The sequence below is a fragment of the Chelonia mydas genome, chromosome 1 (assembly GCF_015237465.2).
Source record: "Chelonia mydas isolate rCheMyd1 chromosome 1, rCheMyd1.pri.v2, whole genome shotgun sequence".
NCBI classification, from domain to species: Eukaryota; Metazoa; Chordata; order Testudines; family Cheloniidae; genus Chelonia; species Chelonia mydas.
In genome coordinates, this window is record NC_057849.1 from 173,524,354 (window position 1) to 173,549,503 (window position 25,150).

General features: G+C 39.7%; 2 protein-coding genes across 3 annotated transcripts in view; one reads left to right on the plus strand and one right to left on the minus strand.

The window, feature by feature from the left end:
- Nucleotides 1-3,824: 3,824 nt before the first annotated feature.
- RBM11 (RNA binding motif protein 11) lies at nucleotides 3,825-15,587 on the minus strand. Of its 2 annotated transcripts, none has more exons than XM_037905924.2 (5): nucleotides 15,360-15,587; nucleotides 11,069-11,231; nucleotides 8,586-8,664; nucleotides 6,314-6,407; nucleotides 3,825-4,410 (listed from the first exon to the last, which is right to left on the minus strand). In XM_037905924.2, the coding sequence occupies exons 1-5, from the start codon at nucleotides 15,459-15,461 to the stop codon at nucleotides 4,078-4,080; spliced, it is 771 nt and encodes a 256-aa protein (XP_037761852.1). In that variant the 5' UTR covers nucleotides 15,462-15,587; the 3' UTR covers nucleotides 3,825-4,077. The 2 variants fall into 2 exon arrangements, with proteins under 2 accessions (XP_037761852.1, XP_043394289.1); XM_043538354.1 differs by lacking the exon at nucleotides 15,360-15,587 and adding an exon at nucleotides 13,041-14,904.
- A 2,647-nt stretch (nucleotides 15,588-18,234) lies between these two features.
- The window catches only part of LIPI (lipase I), a 33,644-nt gene continuing 26,728 nt past the window's right edge, over nucleotides 18,235-25,150 (plus strand). Inside the window, exons 1-3 of the mRNA XM_043538355.1 lie at nucleotides 18,235-18,412; nucleotides 21,731-22,107; nucleotides 24,038-24,146. Coding sequence (XP_043394290.1) covers nucleotides 18,334-18,412; nucleotides 21,731-22,107; nucleotides 24,038-24,146 — 565 coding nt within the window. The 5' untranslated portion in view covers nucleotides 18,235-18,333. The remainder of the gene's footprint in view (nucleotides 18,413-21,730; nucleotides 22,108-24,037; nucleotides 24,147-25,150) is intronic.

Below are 25,150 nucleotides of genomic sequence, written 5' to 3' on the forward strand. Positions count from 1 at the left end.
TTCAAATCTTTTGGGGGCAGGGAGAGATTCACCAGGGACGCTCTTTGGTCCCCTTCTCTTCGCTATACCTTATCTTTGGGTAATCTAATCAGCAAACAAATTCCACTACCAGCAGCATGCTGAAAACTAACAGATCTACCTCTCTACTCCAGGCTGTCTTCTTCTATCCAAACTAAAATCTCAGCTTGTCTCTCATATCTCCTTGGGGATGCTTAGTGTTCAGCTCAAGCTCAGCATAGCTGAAACAGAGTATTACTTTTTCTGTCAAGCCTTCCCCCGATCTTCGTTCTCAATTACTGTAGCCAACACCACCATCCTGTCAGTTACTCAGACCTGTAACCTGGGTATCATTTTCAACTCGGACCTCGCTCTAGATCCTCACACCCCTGCCACAGGTAAAACATCTGAGATATTACCTTTCCTATCCATCCACACAGCTAAATCACTTGTTCAAGCTTTCATCATCTCCCGTCTTGATCACTGGTGCATTTTCACTGGCCTTGACAAATACAACTTGCCCTACTCATGTCCATTCAGACTGCTGCTGCAAAGATCATTTTCCTAGCCTGTCACTTTGATCATGTCACCCCTCTCTTTGAATCCCTCCACTGGCTCCCCCTTTTGTATCACATCAAACAAGCTGCTTGTCTTCACTTTCCCCACCCTATCATCTCTCATTCACTATCAAGATGACAATCACACCTCCAGTCAGCCCATGATGCCAGCCTATGCTGCTCACTTGTTAAATTTTCTAACATGTACCTTTGTGCTTTCTCTCATGCTGCCCCTTGTGCTTAGGAGAAGCTCCCCATAAACATCGGCAAACCAACCTCATTGTCCCCCTTCCGATTCCTCCCTAGAGCTCTCCTTTGCTACAAAAAACTTGACAATGTTGGAGCGCTGAGACCACTGCTGGTCATGCTGTGCAATATTTTCTCCTTGTACTCCCCGTCTGGACTCCCCCATGTGTATTCTCTTGTCTTATACTTAGATTGTAGGCTCTTTGGGTAAAGGACCATCTTTTGTTCTGTTTGTACAACACCTAGCACAATGGGATCCTAATCCATAACTGTAGCTATTAGGCTCGACACTAAAATAAATAATAAGGTATTCCTCCATGCTGGAACCCTTTACTTAACTGCTACCTGCTGTCACCTGTCACAGAGCATAGGCTGCTCTAAAATGACAGAAAGGTCTTCGATACCGAGAACTTGGGCCCAACTTTCTGATCTTATGAGCAGTATGTGGTTTAAAACCCGAGGGGCTGAAGGTAGGGACAAAGTTGGCCTTATGAGACTTGAGAATAGTTTTATCTCATAAAGCTCTTCAAAATGTTTGCATGCTATTGGCTCTCTGCAAACAAGTAACAATAACAGCATGCTAGCTTGCACACAAATGAACAAGCTGAGTAATAATGGTCACTAGCTGGTAGTACTGCAGTCTCAGGAGACTGAAGTTACCCAGGCCCAATGCATTAGCTGATTGCAATTCCATTTTTGGAACCACCTGAAAATAAAATAAAGCTGTCCACGATTTTGGTCTTCACAGATATGGATAACTGGAATCTTCACAGATATGGATAACTGGAATCTGATCCAAGTCGTGCCCTACTCCAGCTCCAAGCTCTGCCCTTAATCCCCTGCATGTTCCCCTACCTCATTGGATCTCCCTTTAGACCCATCCTTCTATGCCCCCCCACTCTCCTGTCCCATTCCACTTTTAAAAGTTTGAAAATGTAAAGATTTATGGGCATGATTCTCAGTTACACTAAGGCCCTTTTATCCCATCCTGACAATGCAGAAAGACCAAAGTGGGTGTAAGTTACATTTACACTCCCTTTAAGGTCCAGTAACATTCCCAGAGTTATGTAAACAGGTCTTAGTATAAATGAAAATCAGGCCCCTATACCTATAAATATGCATAGATGGTTCATGTTTCCTTAACTAGTGACTTCCTAGATTTTTAGTAATTGTGTTGATGAGAAACATAATTGAGTAAACTTAAATGTAAAGCAAGACAATTTTTGGAGTAGGAATTTTTCCAGTCTATGAATTATGACTCAAGACAGAACTGTTTAATCTTAAGTAATGTTCTCTCCACTTAACCAAGATAGGTGAAGTTATACTTTGCACACAGTGTTTTGTGCTGGACGCAATGTTTTCCTTATGTGTATACTAAATAAGATGTAATGGAAATGTTGTGCTTTACAATACATATAATGCACTGACTCAAACAGAATTCTTTTCCTACTTCATTAATTCTAACAATCCTAAATGCAGATTGTGTAGCATACACAGCTCAAGGACCCAGAACAGTTGTATTAATTTTCCATTGGGTCTATCTTGTCTGGCAGTAGCATACCTGGTAGTTCTAGTTAAATGGACATTGGCAGGTTACAGGTAGCATCCTTAAAAAAACAAGTTTACTTACCGGTGATACATGATAAAACAGAAATATTTACAACTCTCAATTTTCTCTTCATCTATGCTGTTTACTGTTTCCATCTCATTCAATTTGGGTACTAGAAATAATCAATTCTAATCAATTTGAAAATGGTTTCTTTGCATTAATAAAATGTTGCACTATTTGCCTCACAAACAATCCAAAGTGATATTTACATCTAAATGAACTGGGTCAATTAAAAAGAGAAGATAAAAAAAACTAATAGTAATAGAAATATTAACAGCCTACATTGAGCCTAAACTTTTTGTAATAGAAAAATTTCAAAACAAAGTCATCCTTTCCACTCAATAGGATTATAGTATTATTTCTGTTGCCCTTTTCTTGTACAAAACCACAGCACTGTACATTTCTGTTTGTTACTGTAATGAGTTATACTCTGTTGCAAATATAAGCAAGGCAGTGAAAAACAGGAAAATTATTTCTTGCATTATTTTGATTTTTCACAGTTTTGTGACAGTGATGTTTTCCCTTTGTTAGATAGTGGAATAGTTGTCTTCTTTTCATACAATTGCTATAGTAATTCACTTGTCTTGCTGTTGGGTTAGAAATTAGTATTCCAGTAAAAGATTAAAAGCTACTCACAGAGGCAATAACAACATGTAGGTGACCTTTTGACCCACTGACACAAAGCTTGCATTCCTGATTTTAACGCAAGCAAATAATATACAGAAAGATAAATTTATGGAAGGGTGACATCCTTTTTGTGGGTGCAAATCACACCCACAAAATGTGCATATAATCTTAATTATTAGTACATATGAGTAATCATGGGCACAAATCACATAGCTACAAGTGAAATGACTCAGATTTCCACCCCAAATTATTTCGCAAGTCTTAACAGTACCAATAACTATGGAAGGCCAGATCTTAGCCCAGCTGAAAATATACCCTTGGTAGGAAAATTAAATCAAAGAAGATTCTGACACCTGAAAAAATCTGTTACCGTTTTTGATACTTTAGCCCAGGGATCGGCAACCTTTGACACGCGGCCCATCAGGGAAATCCGCTCGCGGGCCGGGACCGTTTGTTTACCTGCAGTGTCTGCAGGTTTGACTGATTGCAGCTCCCACTGGCCGCGGTTGCCATTCCAGGCCAAAGGGGGCTGCGGGAAGTGGCATGGACCGAGGGATGTGCTGATCATTTATACTTGTCTGATCCCTGCCTTAGTCCAAAACAGAGCTAGGGTATGAAATCCTGAATCTTTAATACTGCTCAGCTTGAACAATTCTTGTAAAGCTACCCTACAGAGTTCTTACTCCAACTCACATCTGTAATACTCTTGGCTGACTAAAGTTGAAAACTTCATGTATTAGTGGAATAACAGATGTCATTGCTTCATGAAAAAATAAGGGAAACAAAAGTGCTTTTGTCCTTTATTAGGAAAAGTTCAACTTTTACAATACTTTTCCTATACCTTTTTTAGAAGGATTTCTTCCTCCAAATATGTTAACTGCAATGTCAGGATACTTTATACATACTACATTTCAAAAATAATAGTCATGAATCTTGTGAATCCATTTTTGTAAAGTGCAAAAATGAGAGAGATGCTCACTCTCAAATAAAAAGAACAAATAAAAGTGCAATTAAAAAAAAACTGAACTCAGTCACACAGTATTAGTGCCTTTTTTTCTTGACTTTACACTTCCGGTATTTTTGGCCATGTTCTCTTTGTTTTTTTCTGTCATTTTCCATGCTACTGTCACTATCACTAGTTTGCTGCTCTCTTTTTCTTTTACAAGCATTTTCATTAGCCAGGTATGATTCACAGTCGCTCAGCTGTGGAGGAACCCACTCAAAAGAGCTTTGCCCAGCTTTAAAATCCTCAACAGGATTCATATAGGGTGGCATGGGCAAAACTGAAGATGGTGGTGGAGTCATCTGATAGTAAGGAAGCTGCTGTTCCATTGGACTGTAAACAGCATACTGCTGTGTTAAAAAATGGTTCATCTGAAAAAACAAAAACTCAGTTATTAGTAGGGCTGTCAAAGGACTAAAAAAATCACAATTAATTGAGAGATTAAAAAAAGTTACAATTAATCAGTTTTAATTGCACTGTTAAACAACAGAATACCAATTTAAATTTATTATAAATATTTGTTTTTCTACATTTTCAAATATATTGATTTCAATTACTACACAGAATACAAAGTGCACAGTGTTCACGTTATATTATTAGTTTTGATTACATATATTTTCACTGTAAAAAAGATTAAAAAAAGACCATGCTTCAACTTGTAGATTGCACGAAGGGGCATACTAATGTTTAGCATATCTGGCACGTAAATACCTTGCAACACTGGCTACAACAATGCCATGTAAATGCCTGGTCTTACTTTTAGGTGACATTGTAAATAAGAAGCAGGCAGCATTATCTCCCATAAATGTAAACAAACTTGTTTGTCTTAGCGATTGGCTGAACAAGTAGGACTGAGTGGACTTGTAGGCTCTACAGTTTTACCTTATGTTGGTTTTGCATGCAGTTATGTAAAAAAAATTCTATATTTGTAAGTTGCACTTTCATGATAAAGAGATTAAACTATAGTACTTGTATGAGATGAACTGAAAAATACTATTTTTCTTTTTTACAGTGCAAATTTTGTCATAAAAAATAATATATAGTGAGCACCATACCCTTTCAATTCTGTGTTGTAAACGAAATCAGTATATTTGAAAATGTAGAAAAATATCCAAAACCATTTATAATAAATTTAAATTGGTATTCTACTGTTTAACAGTATGATTAAAACTGTGATTAATCGTGACTACTTTTTATCTAGTTAATTTGTTTTGTGTTAATTGCTTGAGTTAACTGCAATAAATTGATAGCCCTGCATATTAGACTAAGTTCTAACAAGACAAATCTTAATTTTGCATGCATCACTGCATCTATAATGAAAATGTTAGCACCATTTTACAACTATAAGTTATTACCTTATATCATGCTTTTCCATCTTCAAAGAGCTACAAAAATATTAAGTAGTTCTATACCTTTGTAGGATACTTTAATATCTCCATTTTACAGACAGGAAAATTAAAGCAAATGTTAGACCCAATGCGTCAGATTCTCTGTTCTAGATAAGCAGGAACAGGGATGGCAATACAAATTGTGTGTGTGTGTGTGTGCGCGCGCACGCACGCACATGCTGGGGGAAAGGGCTTGGGGCAGAAAAGTGGTTTTATGTCATCTTTGTGCCTTCCCAAATTCTAACTTTGGCCTTTGACTAAGTTAGGGCATCTCCAAGGCGTCTCCAGTTTATGCCTGGGGCAGTTGTGACAGCTGGACTGCAGTGATGTTTCAGCCACACTCTCCTAGCTATACTTTCAGCACATCTAGTGCTTCTCCAGGTGAGACAGGAGAAGTATTCCCTAGTTTAGCAGATCCACTGTCTTTAATATTGGCAGCCTAATTGGACCACAGGGCAACATAGAATCCAGCCCACAATGTTTGCTGCCTAAAGTTGGGCACTAAAATCCATATCCAGGCAGCAAAATAAGCAACCTTATTTTTCAGAAGAATGGGGCTCCATCAATTTGAGAGAGCCAATGTCAGAGCAGGATTAAAATTTTGGACTGGTAGCCAGACACTCAAATTCTGATCAGGCTTCCATTTTAATGTGTTACACAAGCACCATGTCAGAAAACAAAATATCCGATTTCTATACTCCCTGGTATGCTAAGAATTGGTAACTACTATCCAGACATACCTCTGTTATTTGGAAATGGTGACTAGAAATTCAGAAACTATACTCTTTAATACATGAATTCTGTTGTCTTTCATTTCACACAAGTCATTTTGCTTTAATGGAAGGATCAACTATTAACCATATTTGTAACATTTAAGAAAACTTACCATCTTTTGAAAGACTGAATATTCCTGAGATAAACTATTGTTCATTGGAAAAGGAGTAATGGGAAATGGAGGACTGCCATAAGGCTCTTGATTCCTGTGAAAACAATCATAAATACGTGATGACTCTTATCAAAGATTCCTTTTTTAAAAAAAAATCAATTATCTGAATTTTGGGGATATCACATGCAGCCGACTGGATGGATGATATGTTAAAACAGAAGTTTATTCAGCTTTTAAGAGCTGAAGCTCCATGACAAAATTGTGTCAACTAAAGGAACTAGAAGAGAGGATTCAGCAAAGAACTGTTCCTGAAGGCCTGTTCTCAAAAGTCAACTGAAGTCCATGGAAAGACTTACATAGACTCTAAAGGACATTGGATCAAGCCCTGAGAGCTTAATTTCCCTTAACAGTTCTGCCAGAGTTTTAAACAAAAGTGTTGAATATCTAGGCTGCGTTTTCAGAGGTAAGCTCCACTATGATGATTTATGTTTTTATATTCTTATGTCATTTGTACATGTACACAAACCTGATGGGGTTTTAAAATTATTTCCATTATCACTGATTGCTTTTTTTCTAAAAAAATGTAGTTCTAGAGCAGGGATGGACAAACTTTTTGGCCCGAGGGCCACATCAGGGTGCCGCTGCCCCCTATTCACCTCCTCCCACTTCCTGCCCCCTGACTGCCCCCTCCTGGGATCCCTGCCCCAAACTGCCCCCCTCGGGATCCCACCCCTTATCCAACACCCCCTGCTCCCTGTCCCCTGACTGCCCCAACCCCTATCCACACCCCTGCCCCGACAGGTCCCCTGGGACTCCCACGCCCTATCCAACCCCCCTGTTCCCCGACCCCAGACCACCCCAGAACTTCCACCCCATCCAACCGCCCCCTGCTCCCAGTCCCCTGACTGCCCCCCAGGACTCCCTACCCAATCCTCCCACCACCCCGCGCGCGCCGCCCCCTTAGCATGCCGCTCAGAGCGGCAGGAGCTTGCAGCCCTGCTGTCCACGAGGCGGCATGGCTGTGGGAACAGCATGGGAGGGTCCAGGGACTAGCCTCCCGGGCCAGCATGGTCCCGTGGGCCAGATGTGACCCGCGGGCCATAGTTTGCCCACCTCTGTTCTAGAGGTTTTTTTTGTGGGGAAAAAAAATGCTCTGAAATAATTTTACATTTATACTTTCTTGTGAAAGAAACAAGGCATGTAAAATTCATTCTGTCTGGTTATTTTGGATTGACATAGTATCCATTCTAAACACCCAAATGTTTAAAGTAATAGGATCCAGGCCCAACCACAGTGGTCTAAAAACCAAGCTTGCTGACCTGCGACTACGCAGAGGTAACATGGTCCCCAACAGCTTGACTAGCTAGCAGGAATGGAGTCAAAATACACTACAACTGTTTATATATGTGGTATATACATGCTGATCTCAGATTCTAGTATGGATTACAACTTTTAAAATACCAGATGTTTCATACCAAAAGGCCCCCACCCCTAATATAATACAGTAGAACCTCAGAGTTAACAAACACCTTGGAATGGAGGCTCTTTGTAACTTTGAAATGTTTGTAACTCAGAACAAAACATTATGGTTGTTCTTTCAAAAGTTTACAACTGAACATTGACTTAATACAACTTTACTATGCAGAATAAAAATGGTTTTCTTTTTTTTTTTTTTTAGTAGTTTACGTTTAACACAGTACTGTACTGTATTTGTTGTTGTTTCTGATGCTGCCTGATTGCATACTTCCAGTTCCAAATGAGATGTGTGGTTGACTGGTCAGTTCGTAACTCTGGTATACGTAACTCTGAGATTCTACTGTAGAACCATTCAGGGTCTGGCACAGAATCAGAGAGACTGAGAATTCCATGTACCATCAATTCCAGGCACAGCAACATATACTGTATGTGTGGGGCCAAAAATAATATATTATGACCATCATTTTACAGGGTGAAATTTACTCTATTAGGTATTTGTTTCCTTGAAATACTTATAAAATGATCCTGGGTATTAAAGTGTCTCTTGCTTTACTTCTATAAAGGCCTACTGCTGTTTCCACATACTACAATGTAAGTAGGATTGGGCCCTCAGTACTTTAAAAATACATGTGGGGTTTTTTTTTTTGGTGAAAGCTATTTCAACTCCTTCTTCTCACCCACTGATTGTATTATCCCACTAGGCAGATTTCAATTAAGTGTTAAATAAAATTTTAATTAAAATAATGCAATATCTTGAACACTTTGCAATGATATTTTTACAGATGTTCTCCATTACCTATATGTTGGTGAATATATGTCAACCCAGTTCTCAGAACCTTGACTAGGGCTGTTTAACTCTGGTGAATAGGAACTCCCTGTAAACAAAATAAAAATGGTAACATTTATTCTGTTTCATATGAAGACTATTACCTTAACTGGTTAAAAATAAAGAAACTGTCCTAAATCAGTTGTGGGAGACACAAAGTTGGGTATATTTTTTTTTATAGCAAAGCACTTGTAGATGTAAGACACCATTCTACAGCAGGTTAAAGTTCCAGAGCCTGATTGTGACCGCATGAAAACATTAGCTGAATATTCATGTGACCCCACTTATTACAGTGGAGTTACTTCTGATTTAACAGTGGTTTAACTGAAAGCAGAACCTGGCCCACTTTGTTGTAGAAGGTATTTTCTTAACTCATGGGTAAGTTTTTCAAAAGTGGCTAAGAGACTCAGGAGCCTAAGTCCCTTTTCAAAAGAGATGTAGGCACTTAGAAGCCTAAATCTCATTGAAAGTCAATGGGACTTAAGCTCCTAAAGCATTCAGGCACTTTTTGAAAATGTTAACCTATGCCAACAGAACTCTTTTGATCCAGGACTCCTATTTTGAATGTAAAATTTTTTTATCCCATTAGTTTCAACAGACTAGAAATCCTATAGCTTTTATTTAGTACACAACATAAATTATTACCATAGTATATTTACATAATCCCAAAATGTTTAAATAATATTAAGGATTTGACTTAAAGGGACACACTTTCAACAAGTAAGATTCACTTTTTCTTCTCTTCACTTTTTGTAAATACTCTTAGTACAAGAGCTTGAAAATTAGATTTCTCTAACTAGTATTTCACTTTCTTTTTGCCAAATGTTTATTTTCTCTTTCCTGTGCTCTTTGTGGGGCTAAACAAATATTTTGTTTAATTTACAGTCAACTTCACCACAGCTTTCAGAATAGTTTTACTGTAGTACTAAAGAGCCTGGACATTCTGCTCTTAAAGTGGACTGTGTTGGTTGTTTCTTTTTGGTGACTCACTCAGAAGATGACTCAGTGACAGATTTTGAGTTTTCTAGAAAGAAATATAACATATGCAGGACATTCTCTGTAACAAATTTTAATGGATTGATTAATTTTGGAAATAAACTGCTGGAAAGTGTTCTTTTCACCTTAAAAAAGTACAATCTGAAATGTCATTCTTAACTCATCATTGGGGTAGTTCTCGGACTGAGACTGAGGGGATATGGAGATCAAATCCTGATCTCACAGAAGTCAATGGCAAACTTCATTGGGACCAATCCAAGTACCCATGCACCGATGAAAAAATATGGGAAGAGTGTAGGAAGGAGAAATCACACTTAGTACATCTAGTACAGTACTTCAGCACACTTTTGTTGTTGGTTAGTCTGGCAGGCCATTATTGAGATATAAAGAAAATTAATAACACATTATAATTATATATCACGTATATAGTTATATTTCACTGTGATATTAAAAGGAAATTATCATTTTCTATTTTGAAAGCACCTACCTATGTATCCTACTGCATTCTTCCTTCAAATTATTAAATTTGTCAATTTGAATGTTGAGTTTATTTTCTACCATTTATGATAGACTGACTTTCCATTCACAGTGAATTGTATCTGACAGAATTAAGTAATAAATGATTTTACTGTGTAAAATACTTTTATATTCTGTATGATTAAATGACCAGCAAAGACTGTATCTACATTAGCAAACTTCATAGCTGTAACACACCAATGGTGCAACTTCACTAATGGTAAGGAACAGTATATGCTGTAGTGTCAACAGGATGACCAGGCTAATACTTCAATATTTGTTTTCTAAATGTTTAAACTGAAATTCTTTTCAGACATGTTAGTGGAATCTACTAGTCACAAGTTTTACAAAAGTTTGAGTTTTATTTTCTTAAACACAGAATTAAAATTTGAACCCAATTTGACAGTACCCTTTTAATCACATTATTTTCCATCTTAAAAAAAAAAAAGTAAAAACAAGCACATGCAAGCAGTCCACACATCCCTTTTTTGCCTCAGAAAAAAACTTGGCATGCAAACATGATTAAATACTCTACTGTAAACATTCTCAGCCAAGTTCTGCTTTCAGTTACACTGGTGCAAATGCAGGGTGACTCTACTGTCTCCAGATTTACATTGGTGTGATCAGAATTTTTTGCCATCTTGTTGTCCTCTCTGATACCTTACAAGTTATGTTCTGAATCCCTGGCTTTCCTTTCTTATTAAACTTAAAAACACAAATATTTTATCTCTTGCTATATGAATATGGACAATTTCTTCCTAAGAGAACAGATTGTGCTTTGTTCACTTGTAACCCACTTCTCAAAAAGACTACAGCAAATCAAGAATTTGCATGTCACACAGCTACTAAATCCATTCTACAATGACAGAGCAGAGCCAGAATTTCACATTAAAGGAAAACTAAAGTTGTTAATTCAATAGTTTGGGAATTACTAAACCTACCAAATCGATACTGTACTTTAATTGGTCTTCCATATAAACGGATTCCATTCAGCAGAGCTATAGCATAAGGCACTGATTCTGTGTGCTTAAAGCAGACAAATCCAAAAGACTTGGGTTTTCCTTCTTTGTCTTTACATATTGTCACATTGGTTAATGGTCCAGCCTGCAAGAAACTTAAATTATTTTCTCATAAATCCTTAGTAGAGATTAGCTTTTAATTCTGTTTTGAATTTTTATTTCATTCATGAATATTTAGTAATGGTCAGACCTAAACAAAATGCAAGCATGTGCTATTTAAGATTCCCTACATCATTCCGACTATGCACATCATTTTTTACTGACTGCATCCATACAGCTCCAGACCTGGGGCTCTTGCAAGTAAAGGTCAGCTGTGCACCTGTTTGAAGGTAACAGAACATCTAATTGATGTGTGCTTATCACTGGTCCTGATCACCCCACTCACACTTTCTCTCTTTATCTTTTTAAATTATAAATTATTTGTGGCAGAAACTATCTTCTACTACTGTGGCAGAAACACCAGCTTGCACAATCCAGATAGAAACATTTGGGTGCTGCTAGTGCAATTCAAATAGTGAGTAATACCAGCTACATATAACTAGGTACCCATCTATGTTGGAGCTTGCATAAGTTCAGGTAACAAGTAGCATTATTCAGTTTCGATCAGCTACTTAAAAAAAAAAAAAAAACTGTGGTAGGAATAGCAAACTTGGGTATGTGGCTCCACTGTTATCTGTAATTAAAACAATACAAAAAAAATCAGTTTTCACTCGAACATTGCCTACCTGTCATCACAAATATGTAACAAAGAAAAACCAGGGACACTGACAACCATTAGGGATACACTGTAGCTTATTAAGCATGAGGCCCACATGTCTCCATAGAGAAGGGATCCACCTCTGTGCCATTTTTTCAGTAGTGGGTAAGCATTTTTTTTAGAAGAACCAAGTTCAAAGTGATCATGCTTCAAGAAATGCTGATTATTGAACTTCAAATAAGTAGTAGTTTTCATAATACAGCATCCAAGACAATTGGCCTTCAGTACAAAAGAGAAGAATGAACTAGTATTTTAGTCACTGAATCAGCATTTCCTCCTCAGATATGCTTCACTTCTAAAATATAATTTGGCAGAATGAGAGGAAATGGCAAGAGGAGCCCTCCTACCACAAACCAGGAATGCTTAAGAGTGGTCACACTACAGTTGGCTCATTTGTAGCAGGGACACATACGTAACTCCACTGCTGTCTTGGATTGGTAAAATTTCTGTTCAGTTCACTAGGTGGGGTCATGAAGCAACTAACTGGATGTCCAAATTATTGTTGTACAGCCACTAGACTTTTGGTCTTAAATGAGTGGCTTGCTTGTTGGGAAGTACTGATGATGAAATGAAGTTTCAGATAAGAGCCAAAAAACCCATCAAAATCATGTACTACTTTAGGCCAGGTAGCATGCTGTGTGCCTGGCTTTTCAGCAATCGTTAACCTGCTGTTCCTGCACAAACTGCCAGAGGCTTATATTGCCACGTATATGCACAGGTTAAATGGAGAACACTAGAGCAGAAAGGAAAATAAAATCAATCTTCGGTTTTCGGTATTTCTACTTAATGTACTACTCAACATTTTAGATGATCGTTAGCAAAACGCAAAATCAGAATTTGTCTGTCTAGGGAACTGATCCTTTTGATTCATGGTGCTGAGCTGACAGCCATGTTATCCACTCCATATTATCACACTGAAGACATTAAGGATCCTCATTAAGGACATTAGGGATTCTGGATTAATGTAATCTGATAGCAAGGCATTGTTGCCAGCTATCTATGAATTGGGACTAGATTAAATAAGATGACTGCACACATTTCTTTCTGAAAATAAAGTAAAAAAGATGATTTTTTTTTCAGAAGAAAATGGAGAATACAAAAGATGAAGGTAAATATGAAGGAACAAAAATAATGTACCATTTTTTTTTCTAATTCTATCGCTGCAGAATGATGATCAAGATAGGCAGAAGATTCAGCTCACGCTATCCTGTGCAGGGAGTCTTCAGAAAGGTGATCTTGCATGATCAAACATCTTGAAGTATTTGGTTTTTAAAGGAAGGCACATTTCAAAGTAATGGCAAATCATCCACCAACTTTTTCAACTCTGCTTTATTTTTTCCAGAGTTGTTTGAATCTCGAAGCAATTTTTTTTCCTAATCTGCAAGTTTCCTACAGGTATCCATTCTGCTGCTCAGGATTTGTCTAATGCAGATGATCTGGTTCTTCAAGAACTAGTAGTAACAAACCATGTGCTCTGATGATCAGTCTTTTATACGTAGATCTTCCTGTTTATAAATAAAAAATAATTTTGTGCTGAGCAAAGTTACATAAACGAATAGTTATAAAAACGAAAAGAGAATCAATTTTATAGCTGTTCTTTCTATTTAATGTGGTAAGAGAAAACACTATGATACAGGAAAAAAGGTTTAGGAACTAAAGCCTTAGGAGTGTTTTTGGATTCTGAGGTGCTACCATACTGAATTCTACAGTCTCCATGAGAGAGGGGAGGACAGCACTTCTGTGGAGCACATCCAGCCACAATAAAAATAAGAGTAAAGGAGCATGTATGGGGGAAGAAAGGAGAATAAGGAAGAAGGAAAGACCTGCTTGGACTCCTAAGGAGGTGTATGACGGAAACTACAGCTAATAGGTATACACAGTTAGCCAGGATCAGCTGATCAGGGTAGCTCATATACAAGATTCATTTCAGGGTGAAGGACTGCATGTTGGGAGTGTCATCCTATTTTTATTTCACTGGGACAGCATGATGGACTGTCTCACCAGGGAGCATGAGTAGTACAACATGGTTTAAATGTAGGGAGCGAGAACCAGAATGGCTGCTAAGGGGAGATGAGATGGATGCTTTTTTTCGCCCCCATCTCTGGAAAAAGCTAATTCAAGGATTATGAAGTGGCAGAGGCAATAACAAAGGGTTGAACCTCCTAAAGTAAGAAAAAGTCTAGGCCTTGATGCTTTCTTCTATAATTGGCCTTTGTTTATTGTCAGTGAGGGGAACCCTGATGACAGTGAATTTCTGATGTGAACACTACACACACGTGCACGCACTCACACACAGATAGCAGAAACTGATCCCTACCTCAACATTTAAAAGGTAACCGGCAGGAATTTGCATACACAAGCACCAAAAACATTTGAGAGAGAAAACTTAGATATCATGCTTTTCACTGGGAATGGATCACATGCCTCTCCTCCCTGTACTAGTTCCTACAAATCGGGGTAGCTTAAGTGTGTCCAAGGACCCAGAAACAACCAAAGGACTACTGTTACCAACTCTTACAAATTCAATGTGTCTTGCAATAGTAGGTCTTCTTAATGCCCCAGTTTCTGAAGGCAGGTGATTACATGAGAATCTTAGCTTTCTCTTAACCTTTTGTGGTTTTGTACCTTTCTAACCTTTTCTGGTACAGAGAAATGCTGGAAAACATGACCCAAATGAATCAAAACCCAGAATGCAAATAAAAAAACCAAAAGTTTATTAAAGTCACATGATTTGGGGGCCAGATTTACAATTTTTGAACGTTGGAGGTTGAGAATACCAGACTAGAGAACGGGACAGCTTGGCCACCCTCCTCATGGACACAGGGTGGAGAGCTAAGGGAGCCAGCACCCTCAACCCCAGCCTGGGGGACAGAACAGGACACGGACCCTGTACAGGCAGGAGTGACTTCTTCAGCCTGCTCCGCTGGACGCTGGTGGGAGCCCGGCAACGCCAGGCAACACGAGGGGCAGCTCCGGTACTGACTGCAGCCCCCCACCCCCCATCACAGAGCCACCCCAACCTGCCCCCAGCCAGGAGCCCTTCCATTCCACCAAGCCCACCTCCCCAGGATAGGCCCCGCCCCTGGACCAGGCCCCCACATTCCACCCGCCTCGCTCCTACCAAGCCCCGCCCCCACCTTCCACACACCCCGCCCCCGGGCCATCCCCCACCTTCCACAGGCCCCCGCCCCTGGGGCCATGATCTCACATTCTACCTTCCTGGATCCGCCCAGGCCCCGCATTCCACAGGCCTCGCTCCTACCAAGCCCCGCCCCCACCTTCCACAGACCCCGCCCCCGCCCCCGGGCCATCCCCCACCTTCCACAGGCCTTGCTCCTACCAAGTCCCACCGCTCATTCCACCTCTTTGACCCCACCCCCTTCCCAGGCCCCGCCCCCACCTGCCCACTCATTCCACTTGCCCGCCCCCTTGCCAGGCCACGCCCCCGGCCGGCACCTGCAGGAAGAGCTCGTAGAGAATCTCCTCCCGCACGCGGCTCTCCAGGTTCCCTACGAACAGGGTCCGGTCCGGCTCCCCCGCCCGCCCCGGCGCGGACATGGCGGCCCAGCAGGGCGTCAGTCAGTCAATACCAACACTCCATCAGCGTTGGCACGGGGCGGGGGGAAGACGGAGTGAACACGCACGACCGTCCGTAAAGCACCGGCCACCCGCCTCAGTAGCACGACAGGCAAGCGGGGGTGCTTTACTGCAGTTGCTAGGAGACGAGTGCCGCGCCTGGCGGCCGCCAGAAGGTTGCGTTTTCGGGCTCGGCGTCCTAGCAACCCTCGTGCGCGCAGCGCGCGAGGGGGCGGAGCTTCGCAGTTTCCAACACCGCCTCCTGAGGGGGCGGGGAAACAACTGGAACCACCGTCACAGCCTCTCCCCCATCTCGCCTCAAGGGCAACCGCCCCGCGTGCCGGCGCCAGCTCAGCGCCTGCGCAAAGGTCCCGGCCCAGGGGCCTGGCGGTGCCCTCAGCCCTGCCGTGCGCAGTCCCCAAGCAGCGCTGCAGCCTGGGCCCAGCGTGGCCAAGAGGCCGCTAGGGTTGTGCTGGAGACCAGGTCGCGTTGTGTGTCCTCTTCTAGGAAGGCAGCCACCCAAACTGGCAATCGTTTGTGCCCACAGGCAGCCTGAGACCACCCCCCTCCCCCTTCTTCCTGATGCAGAAGGGGTCCCCGTGGGGAAATCGCAGGCTCAGCTCCACGAAAGGAAGCAAGTGGTGCCCAGAGACTTGTTACTTTTGAATACGCTTGTCACCAAGTTGCATTAGTTGTGTTTTACTTGGTGGCCTTGGTACTGCAGCCCCGTGCTCCCAGTGGGACCTCTCAGGGTGTAAGCACCCCCTGAAAATGATAAACAAAGTCTGTGCTCAACTTGCCATCATGTGGCTCAACTAGATATTACAAAAAGAAAAGGAGGACTTGTGGCACATTAGACACTAACCAATTTATTTGAGCATAAGCTTTCGTGAGCTACAGCTCACTTCATTGGATGCATTCAGTGGAAAATATAGTGGGCAGATTTATATACACAGAGAACGTGAAACAGTGGGTGTTATCATACACACTGTAATGAGAGTGGTCACTTAAGGTGAGCTATTACCAGCAGGAGACCTTTTGTCGTGATAATCAAGGTGGGCCATTTCCAGTGGTTGACAAGAACATCTGAGGAACAGTGGGCGCGGGGGAGCGGGCGGGGGGAAACATGGGGAAATAGTTTTACATTGTGTAATGATCCATCCACTCCCAGTCTTTATTCAAGCCTAAGTTAATTGTATCCAGTTTGCAAATTAATTCCAATTCAGCAGTCTCTACTTGGAGTCTGTTTTTGAAGTTTTTTTGTTGAAGACGTGCCACTTTTAGGTCTGTAATCGAGTGACCAAAGAGATTGAAGTGTTTTCCGACTGGTTCTCAGACGTCAAGAATTATAACATTCAAAAATCAGTCGGGCCCCAAAGAGGTCTCCAAGGGGAGCTCAGCAACGACCCAGTCATGCCAGCAAAAGAACTGATGCCAGGGTAGGAAGTGGCCCAGGGAGCAGACACCCACCCCCCTAGGCTGCATACTTTGACATATTGTTTCACTGGGCCCTCGGCTGGAACCCGCTGGAGTAGGGAGGGCCTGGGTTTTCCTACCCTATCTACTGACTCACCATCGGGCAATACAGCTGCAAGCAGTTACTGACTCTTGCTGTTGGGCAACACGGTCCAGAGTATCTCCACCACATGATACTGCTGGCCTCGGACTCAAAACACCCCCAACACAGTAGAGGAACACAAAGCCAGCCCAGATACTCTTGGTCTCTCGCTAGTCCATGAGGAATGGGCCCCATATGTTGTTCTGGAAAGAACATCACAAAATCATATCTCCTATCCAATGGAACAATTGTGAAGGAATCTTTGCAAGGAAAACATCACTCAGATTTACTCTGCCTTTTTCTACTCCTGTGGGTTTTCCAACTGGGAAGGGTAATGAGGTCATAATTGACTAAGTCTCACAACACCCCTGTGAAGGTGTAGGTATTATTCTATTTTACACATGGGGAAGCTGGCAGACATTGAAGTTAAGTGATATGAGTGACTCTCAATTAGGGTGACCAGATGCCCCGATTTTATAGGGACCGTCCCGACATTTGGGGCTTTGTTTTATATAGGCTCCTATTATCCCGCACCCCATCCCAATTTTTCACACTTGCTGTCTGGTCACCCTACTCTCAATAACACAGCAAACCAGTGACGGAATCAGAAATACAAGTCAAGAGTTCTGACTACCAGTTCTGTCCTCTATAAAATATTCCCCACTCCCTATGTGGGTTAAGATTAGAGGGAGAATCCTTAGGAAAATCACAAAGTCAAATCAATCCCTAGGAATGCAATGGCTTTCTTTCTAGTCCTTACAGAGGAACAATTTTATAGCCAAAATGTGTTTTTGCTGCAAGTTGCTTTTGCCCATCTCAGCATCTTCTATTTCCACACTCTGCAGACCACCAGATGTATAACAGACGATCAAAAACAACCACATAGTCTGTCTTCCTTGGCATTTCATCTGAGCAGAGAGGGCAAGCAAAGTAATGTACAATTACTTCCACTCCTCCCTAAATTCCACATATCTGGCAGAGCCACCAGTAACGTACCACATCAACTACTCACAAGGTATAGACCCAGTAGTTCCCAAGGAGAGAGAAAGAAAGGCAACTGATGATTAGAAAAAAACACAAAAATAACTCTGAAGGAACGGAATATGCATCACCAATTTAAGTGAGTAAATAGGAGGAGTCATGCATTGCAAAAGCTTAAACATTGGTTTTTGCCCTTTGCAAAGTAACTTCCTTCTCTTCACCACACCTGTTTTATCGGTGACGTTTAATTGTCAGATCAGAGTGAAAGCTAGCACACTATAAGGAAATACTAAAATCTTCTCCATTCAGTTGTGGATGTTACGTGTTGCTTTTCACCATTTCCATATGTTGAAGCTGTTTCTATTCATCCTTTTGACGTGCTGGGTGAGATCAGGTAAGAGAGCCACTAAAAGTTCCTCTTGACTTTTTCCAGGCAAAGCAGACTAACTTTTCTAACTGCAAAATGACATGTAGATTAAACCTTCTGAATCATGATTAATGTAACAAACAATTAGTCAGGTGAACTTGACTGATTTGAAAGTAGGACAAAGGTTTTCAGTTAAGGTAAATAAAGAAAAAACATGATACTTTATCTCCTTCTGCATTTTTGTACACAAACAGAAGTATGTGCACTTTGTATTGTGGAAGTGTATGAGAACTGTAAAATAAATAGTTTTAAGCATAATCTGAAATTATTCAGCATTAATTTACTAGGTATAAAGAATTTCAAAGTATATTTTACAAATGTATGAATTAGTTATTTTTATGTACACTGTAATTTGTTTATTAAAGCCCTTCCAATCAAAATGTGTGTTTTTGTTGGTTCTCTCTGTCCTAGCCTCAAAAGCCACTAAGTGAAGACAAATATAAAAGAAATTTTACAAATTTAAACGGAAAAGGGTGAAATGATATATATTTACTGGAATAAATACAACTGCCCAGCTGATATTTATAATTTTTGCATCTGACAAAAGAGCATATTTGAATATTCTCATGAGGGTGTATAAAAAGCAATGTTAGTTATACAAACATGTTAGTTATACAACTGTTAGTTATACGTTGCATTGCCCTCATTAGCACTACAAAAGTAATTTTCCCTTTCTTGATATTCACTCCTTGTTGTCAACTGTTGAGAATAGGCCACTTCCACCTGAATTGAATTGGCCTCGTTAGCACTGACCCCCCACTTGGTAATGCAACTCCCATCTTTTCATGTGCTGTATATATATACCGCTTACTGTATTTTTCACTCCATGCATCTGATGAAATGGGTTTTACCCCACGAAAGCTTATGCCCAAATAAATTTGTTAATCTCTAAGGTGCCACAAGGACTCCCCATTGTTTTTGGTGATACAGACTAACATGGCTACCACTCTGAAACCTGAAACCAATAAATGTTGCCTCAAAAATGTGTGAAATCAGATTTGCAAAGCTTCCGGTTTGCTTAATGATTTACTGCTGAACGGTCTCAAATTATTTCTAAACATTTCAAATCCATTTGAGTTTTCATCTATTCCACAATATAAAGTATGCAGAAGTGTACAAAACAGATGCATTGTCCTTTTTCCTCTATTTACTTTTCAGTGAACACCTTTTGTACTCATTTCATACTTGAAAGTAAACATCTGAGATACGTTTAACTCATAAGTAGCATACTTTTCAGCTAATAGGTTTCACTCATCTTTGATATCTCCAACAGGATAGGCTTTTGTGTTTCCATTGATCTGAATCTGATCTCACTTACATTGGTTTCATGTCCTTGACTTGAATGGACTTATTCCTGATTTACACTGATGTAAGTGAGAGAATTGAGCTTCATGTGTAGAAATCAAAATAGTCCCATTAATATCAAGGAACATTTCAATATTTAACGTATCTCAGTGTAATTCACTACACAGGTTTGAGAAATACATGGTAATAATAATAATAATAATCTTATCTAATTGTAAGATAGTGATATCCATTTTGGATTTTCTAGAGGAAGAACAGCTGTTTCATAGTACACTGAGGAAAAATGTTGTACAGTTTAGCTGTGAATCTGAATATTTAAAATGCAATTAGATGTCTAAGTAATATATTTTTTTTTACTGAAACTGTCTCCAACATGTAGTTGTGGGTGTGTGAGTGGCATGTGTGAGAGAGAATTTCTGTTTTAGTTTTCTCACCTTACCTAACATTGACATGATTTGAAAACCAGAAATTAAATTTGACAGATGATAACTTTTCAGGATCTTGCCAATGTAAGACATTGAAATAGGACCTTTTGATGTTGTTAGTATAAAGATCAAATTAATTGCATCTGAATCTGAACTGTTCTTGAATTTCAGAGTTCCTCACTTTACTAAGATTCACTGTATACAAGTCTATGAAAGATTGTAGCCAGACGTATCTTCTTTTATTAGTTATCTGATTTAGTGAGTCATATTAGTTCACAAAGATGTAACCTGTTAAATAATAACTGCAAATTACTTAAAACTAAAATAAAACATTTAACACTTTTATTCAGAAAAAAATTGGTACTGAATTTTAAAAGTCAGGAATTCCAAATATGTAATAATTATGGTTACAATAATTTCTAATGAGGTGACTGAATGAATGAGCAGGAGAAATATTGTGCCTTTCCAGATGATAGAGCAGGAAGACTCAGGACTTTTTGTATCCTGCTCTGTCACCTTATTTTGGTTTTCACTAACCCTGCATATATGCACTATTCTTTGCAACGTCAAGTCTATTTCTTGCAGTAACCTTGCTTTGGCCTGGTTATCAATGATTCCACAAATAATGTGACCTCTAATTATTCCGTCTGTTAATAGTTGAAATTCACATGATTTATCTTGGTTATGTAGATTTGGAACATAATGTTCAGCGATCTCACCTGTCAGTTGGTTTCTTAATTAAAACAATATAAAGGACCTTTTCAAGTGATGTTCTTATGTGGATCATAGTATTCTTGATTTAAAAAAAAAACAAACCTTTGTCAGCTAGTTTGTAATCCTCTTCATGCTTCCACCGCAATGCACTGTGGATATCCAGGGCCTCTGGACCTGCCATGTGTAGCTGTGTGGGTGATTTAACCATGTCCACTTTCTCTGTAATGCCACTTGGTTCCAGAGAAATGTGAAAGAGCTGCAACCACTTCCTCCAATCTCTGCCAGATTCCCATTTATTTTTTTGCCTATTTATAGAATCCTCAGTAAACTGAAAACTTAGTTTAAATAAGCTTACATGAAAAACTACCATTGAGGAACAGAGTAGTTACTATTCCTCTTCCTACTTCAACTTTCCAAAATAAATTGACAGTTTGTATTTTTATACTTTGTTTTATATAAAGAGGCATATGACAGGAAAAACCGAGGAAGGTTTGTAAAAATATTGGGGGCCTAACCTTCAGTTGGATAAATCAGCTTTGAAGTCCATGTAGCTGTGTTGATTTACGATAGTTGGGGATCTGGCCCCAGGTTTGTGTCACAGAGTTGGAATAAGCGTAGGCTTTAGATGAGTTCAGTGAACCCAACAAAGCTGAGGACAAAGTGAAGGTGCTAAACCAACTAGTTTGTGTTTGTTGGGGAGGAAATAAGTTATTCAAAATGCTAGAATAAATGGAAGTACTTCACCCTTTGTGGACAATTAGAGAAAGAAAGAGTGTAGACGAATGGCCTTTTACAGAGTCTAACTGATCAAAAAATTGTCTAACATTTTTATATTTTTCAGATACAGAACAAAAATGTGAAGAGTTCACAGATCTTAGCATACACAATGCTTTAGCTGGGACAGATCTAAAAGTGAAACTGCTATTGTACACAAGGACAAACCAAAACTGTTCCGAGAGTCTCAGTGAATATAATACAACAGCATCTACATATCTGGATGTGACCAAGAAAACTGTCTTTATAGTCCATGGCTTCAGACTAACAGGCTCTACGCCAATATGGCTGAACGACATAAAAGAACTTCTGCTGTCTTTAGAGGACGTTAACCTCATCATAGTAGATTGGAACAGGGGTGCTACAACTATAATTTATCCTAATGCTGTCCACAACAGCAGACGAGTTGCAGAAATCTTGAAGAAATATATTGACCAGATGTTGGTAAGGCAGACATTTACCCTGGAGGTGAATTATTTAAAATAGCATAGCTTTGGGTAGTAAAAAAAAAAGTGTTCAAAATATAGTGGTCTCAGAAAGAACACAATAAATACCATACTTTGAAATGTCTGTGCCAAAATGCTTACATTAGTGACTGCATGAAGTTATCACTGCATCACTCACATATCTTTGTTCTCACATCTGCTCCCACTGACGTCAAAAGGCGTTTGGGCACTTTATTTCAATAGAACTGAGATTATATTTGAATCACTTTGTCAGCAAGGAGTTTCAGCTGCATTAAGCAAAGAGCTGCTAGCTCAGAGGAGAAAGGTCATGTGAAGGATATGCAAAACTCGAGACCATTACATTGCTAAAAATTGTTGCATCAGGTACTCCTTTACGTACTAAATGAGGTTCAAAGAAAGCCCACTTATGAATATTACTTATATGGAATGTTTATCAGAAATCATTGATACAAGGCAGTTAAAAAACAGTTCTCCATTGTACAAAATATTTTATATACCTCCCAGTGCTAACAGGAGCAGCTAAAACAATTGTTGATGAATAAAAGTCTGAGCCAGAGCCCACAAAGTTGGTGGAAAGTATGTTTTTCACTAGGTTTTGGATCAGTCCTTAATGAAATGGACCAAAATAATTTAAAGTCTCATTTATTCAATTATCAATTTTATTGTCTGAAATTCTTCCATCCTCATCACTTCCCATCCTCAGCATTCTCAGAAAGTTTGAAGATTCTGTAACAAGAAAATATCTGCACAAATGTTAACAGAGAAAGAAAGTGGGTTGTGGTAAGAAGAGAGGACAGAAGATATGGCACACCATAGCATGGCCTCTGGGATCAGCCAATGCTGATTGGGTTGCACTAGCTAATTTACAAAAATATGGTGGAAAACTGACATAAGACTAAAATAATTATAAGAATGTAGGCACAGTCCCATACTGGGGTAGACAGGACTACATATTGCATAATCCCAGATCCCTGATGCAGGCTCCTGCTTCCAATGAAGTGGGGTTTAGCCCACGAAAGCTAACGCTCAAATAAATTTGTTTGTCTCTAAGGTGCCATAAGTACTCCTCGTTCTTTTTGCTGATACAGACTAACATGGCTACCACTCTGAAACCAGGAAGCAAGTAGGCTACCTAGTGGAACAGTGGCTGCACCACATGCACTGAGCAGATCTTGTTCTGCTACAACTTGTGTTACAGTAAAATGTTCACAAGGGGGGTAAAAAAAGGGGTAAAGATGTTAAGGCCCAGGACTCCAAACGTCATACTGACAAAATGATTGTTATGCAGCCATTTAGTTGTTAATTCACCTCCAGACCAGGAATAATATATCGTACCTCTAGGACTGATTGAGAGAAGTTCTCAATCCCATGGCCTTGCAGGCTCTAGATCTGCTGGTATTGCCTCTGAGTCCTGGAATAGCTTTTTTTTTTTTTTAAGTCACCGACTGCGTGTGGTAAGCACTGCCTCCTCTCAGGGGTTCCTGCAGATGTAGCCTTGCTGAACTGGCCATGTGATATCCGAGCTTCTTAGTAGTATTTTTTTAATTGTATTGGGATGGGATCAGGGTTGCTTTTAGCTGATGGTTTTAGGAGTTCATCTTTCTAGAGAATCTGATAACACTCTGTCTCTTCTTCAAAAATAAATCAATGAGATAGCCTGGAAGAAAGGTTACCAGCCTCCTTCATACATTTTTATAACTACTGTACAGTATAACTAGTTAATAAAAACTTAAAATCCATCATTTTTAAAAGTCAGAAACCCCCCCTAAAGTTTTAAGGAAAAGTAAATAGTAAAACTTAGTTTACTGAAGTCTATTCAGCTAACCATATTGTAAACCTTATGGTTAACATTTATATAACCCATAATCACGCCTTTTTTTTCTTTTTTTTTTTTTTTTAACTGACAGGCAGTTGGAGCTTCTCTTGACTCTATTTATATGATTGGAGTTAGCCTTGGGGCTCATATAGCTGGATTTGTTGGAGAGATGTATAATGGTAAACTTGGAAGAATTACAGGTAAGACTGCTACCCCCATTCTAGTTTATCTTCCATCATTGTCTGAGTTAGCTGCACACCATATGGGTGCCGGCGTTGAAAAATCAACACATAGGTCACGATTAAATTATTTAGTAAGACAATGGATCAAATGCATCCTTGATGTAAATCCAGAGATTAATTTGACCAAATATAACAGTAGCATAAACAGCATTTAGAAATATATTAAATTTTTTTTTAATCCACTACAAAAATTCAGCCTAGGATTTAAGTCACTTTGGGGAAAAAAAAATTGTGACCAAAATGTTCAAACCTATTGTACTAAAGTTAGAATCCTAAATGGGAGTTGCAAGTGCCTAGCATCCTCGCAGATCAGGCCACTTGCTTTAGAGGAGTTTAAATATGGATTTACGAACCTAATTTTAGGCCTTAGGGCCTGATCAAGCATTGTATGTATTTCAGAATTCCTGTTGACTTTAGTGGGAGGTTTGGATGCATGTTAATATCAGTGAAATATGGGTGCATAAAAATACAGCATGGATACCCTACATTTGAGGGATTTGTGGCAGAGATGAACAAAGCTAAGCCATTTAATTCACCAAGTTTCAAGAAACTAGCTTCTTCTATTTTGATCCTTGGGTGTTCACACCTGTCATTCTCTGAATTTCAGATTCACAAATACTAAATTTCAAATGAAAACTCAGTCAAAACCTGACCAGTTTCACCTGGTTTTGCGCTAAAACTGTTTAACCACAAATTTCAGATAATTTCAATACAAACCTATAAATGGGGCATGGCTTGTTTGGAACCAGGACCACTGCAAATGTTATACCATGTGCTTTTGGTGTCACTGTCTGGAATTTTTTGCCTGAAATACCCCACTCGCTTAGCGGACATTGTTTCTGCTGGGAAAGAATAAAGTGGTTCTACTGACTCAGAACCATGGTGTAGGTCAGTGGTTCTCAGACTAGGACCTCCACTTGTTCAGGGAAAGCTGCTGGCAGGCCGGACCGGTTTGTTTACCT

Bases quoted from the DNA above. Each gene is read 5' to 3' on its own strand.
- RBM11 (XM_037905924.2), bottom strand. From the start codon at position 15,461: ATGTCCGCGCCGGGGCGGGCGGGGGAGCCGGACCGGACCCTGTTCGTA. The intron at 8,665-11,068 runs GTAGGTTTAGTA...TTTTGTTTACAG, and splicing joins TAAAGTACAGTATCGATTTG to GGAGTTCCTATTCACCAGAG. The intron at 6,408-8,585 runs GTAATGGAGAAC...TTGTTTTCACAG, and splicing joins ATATATTCACCAACATATAG to GAATCAAGAGCCTTATGGCA.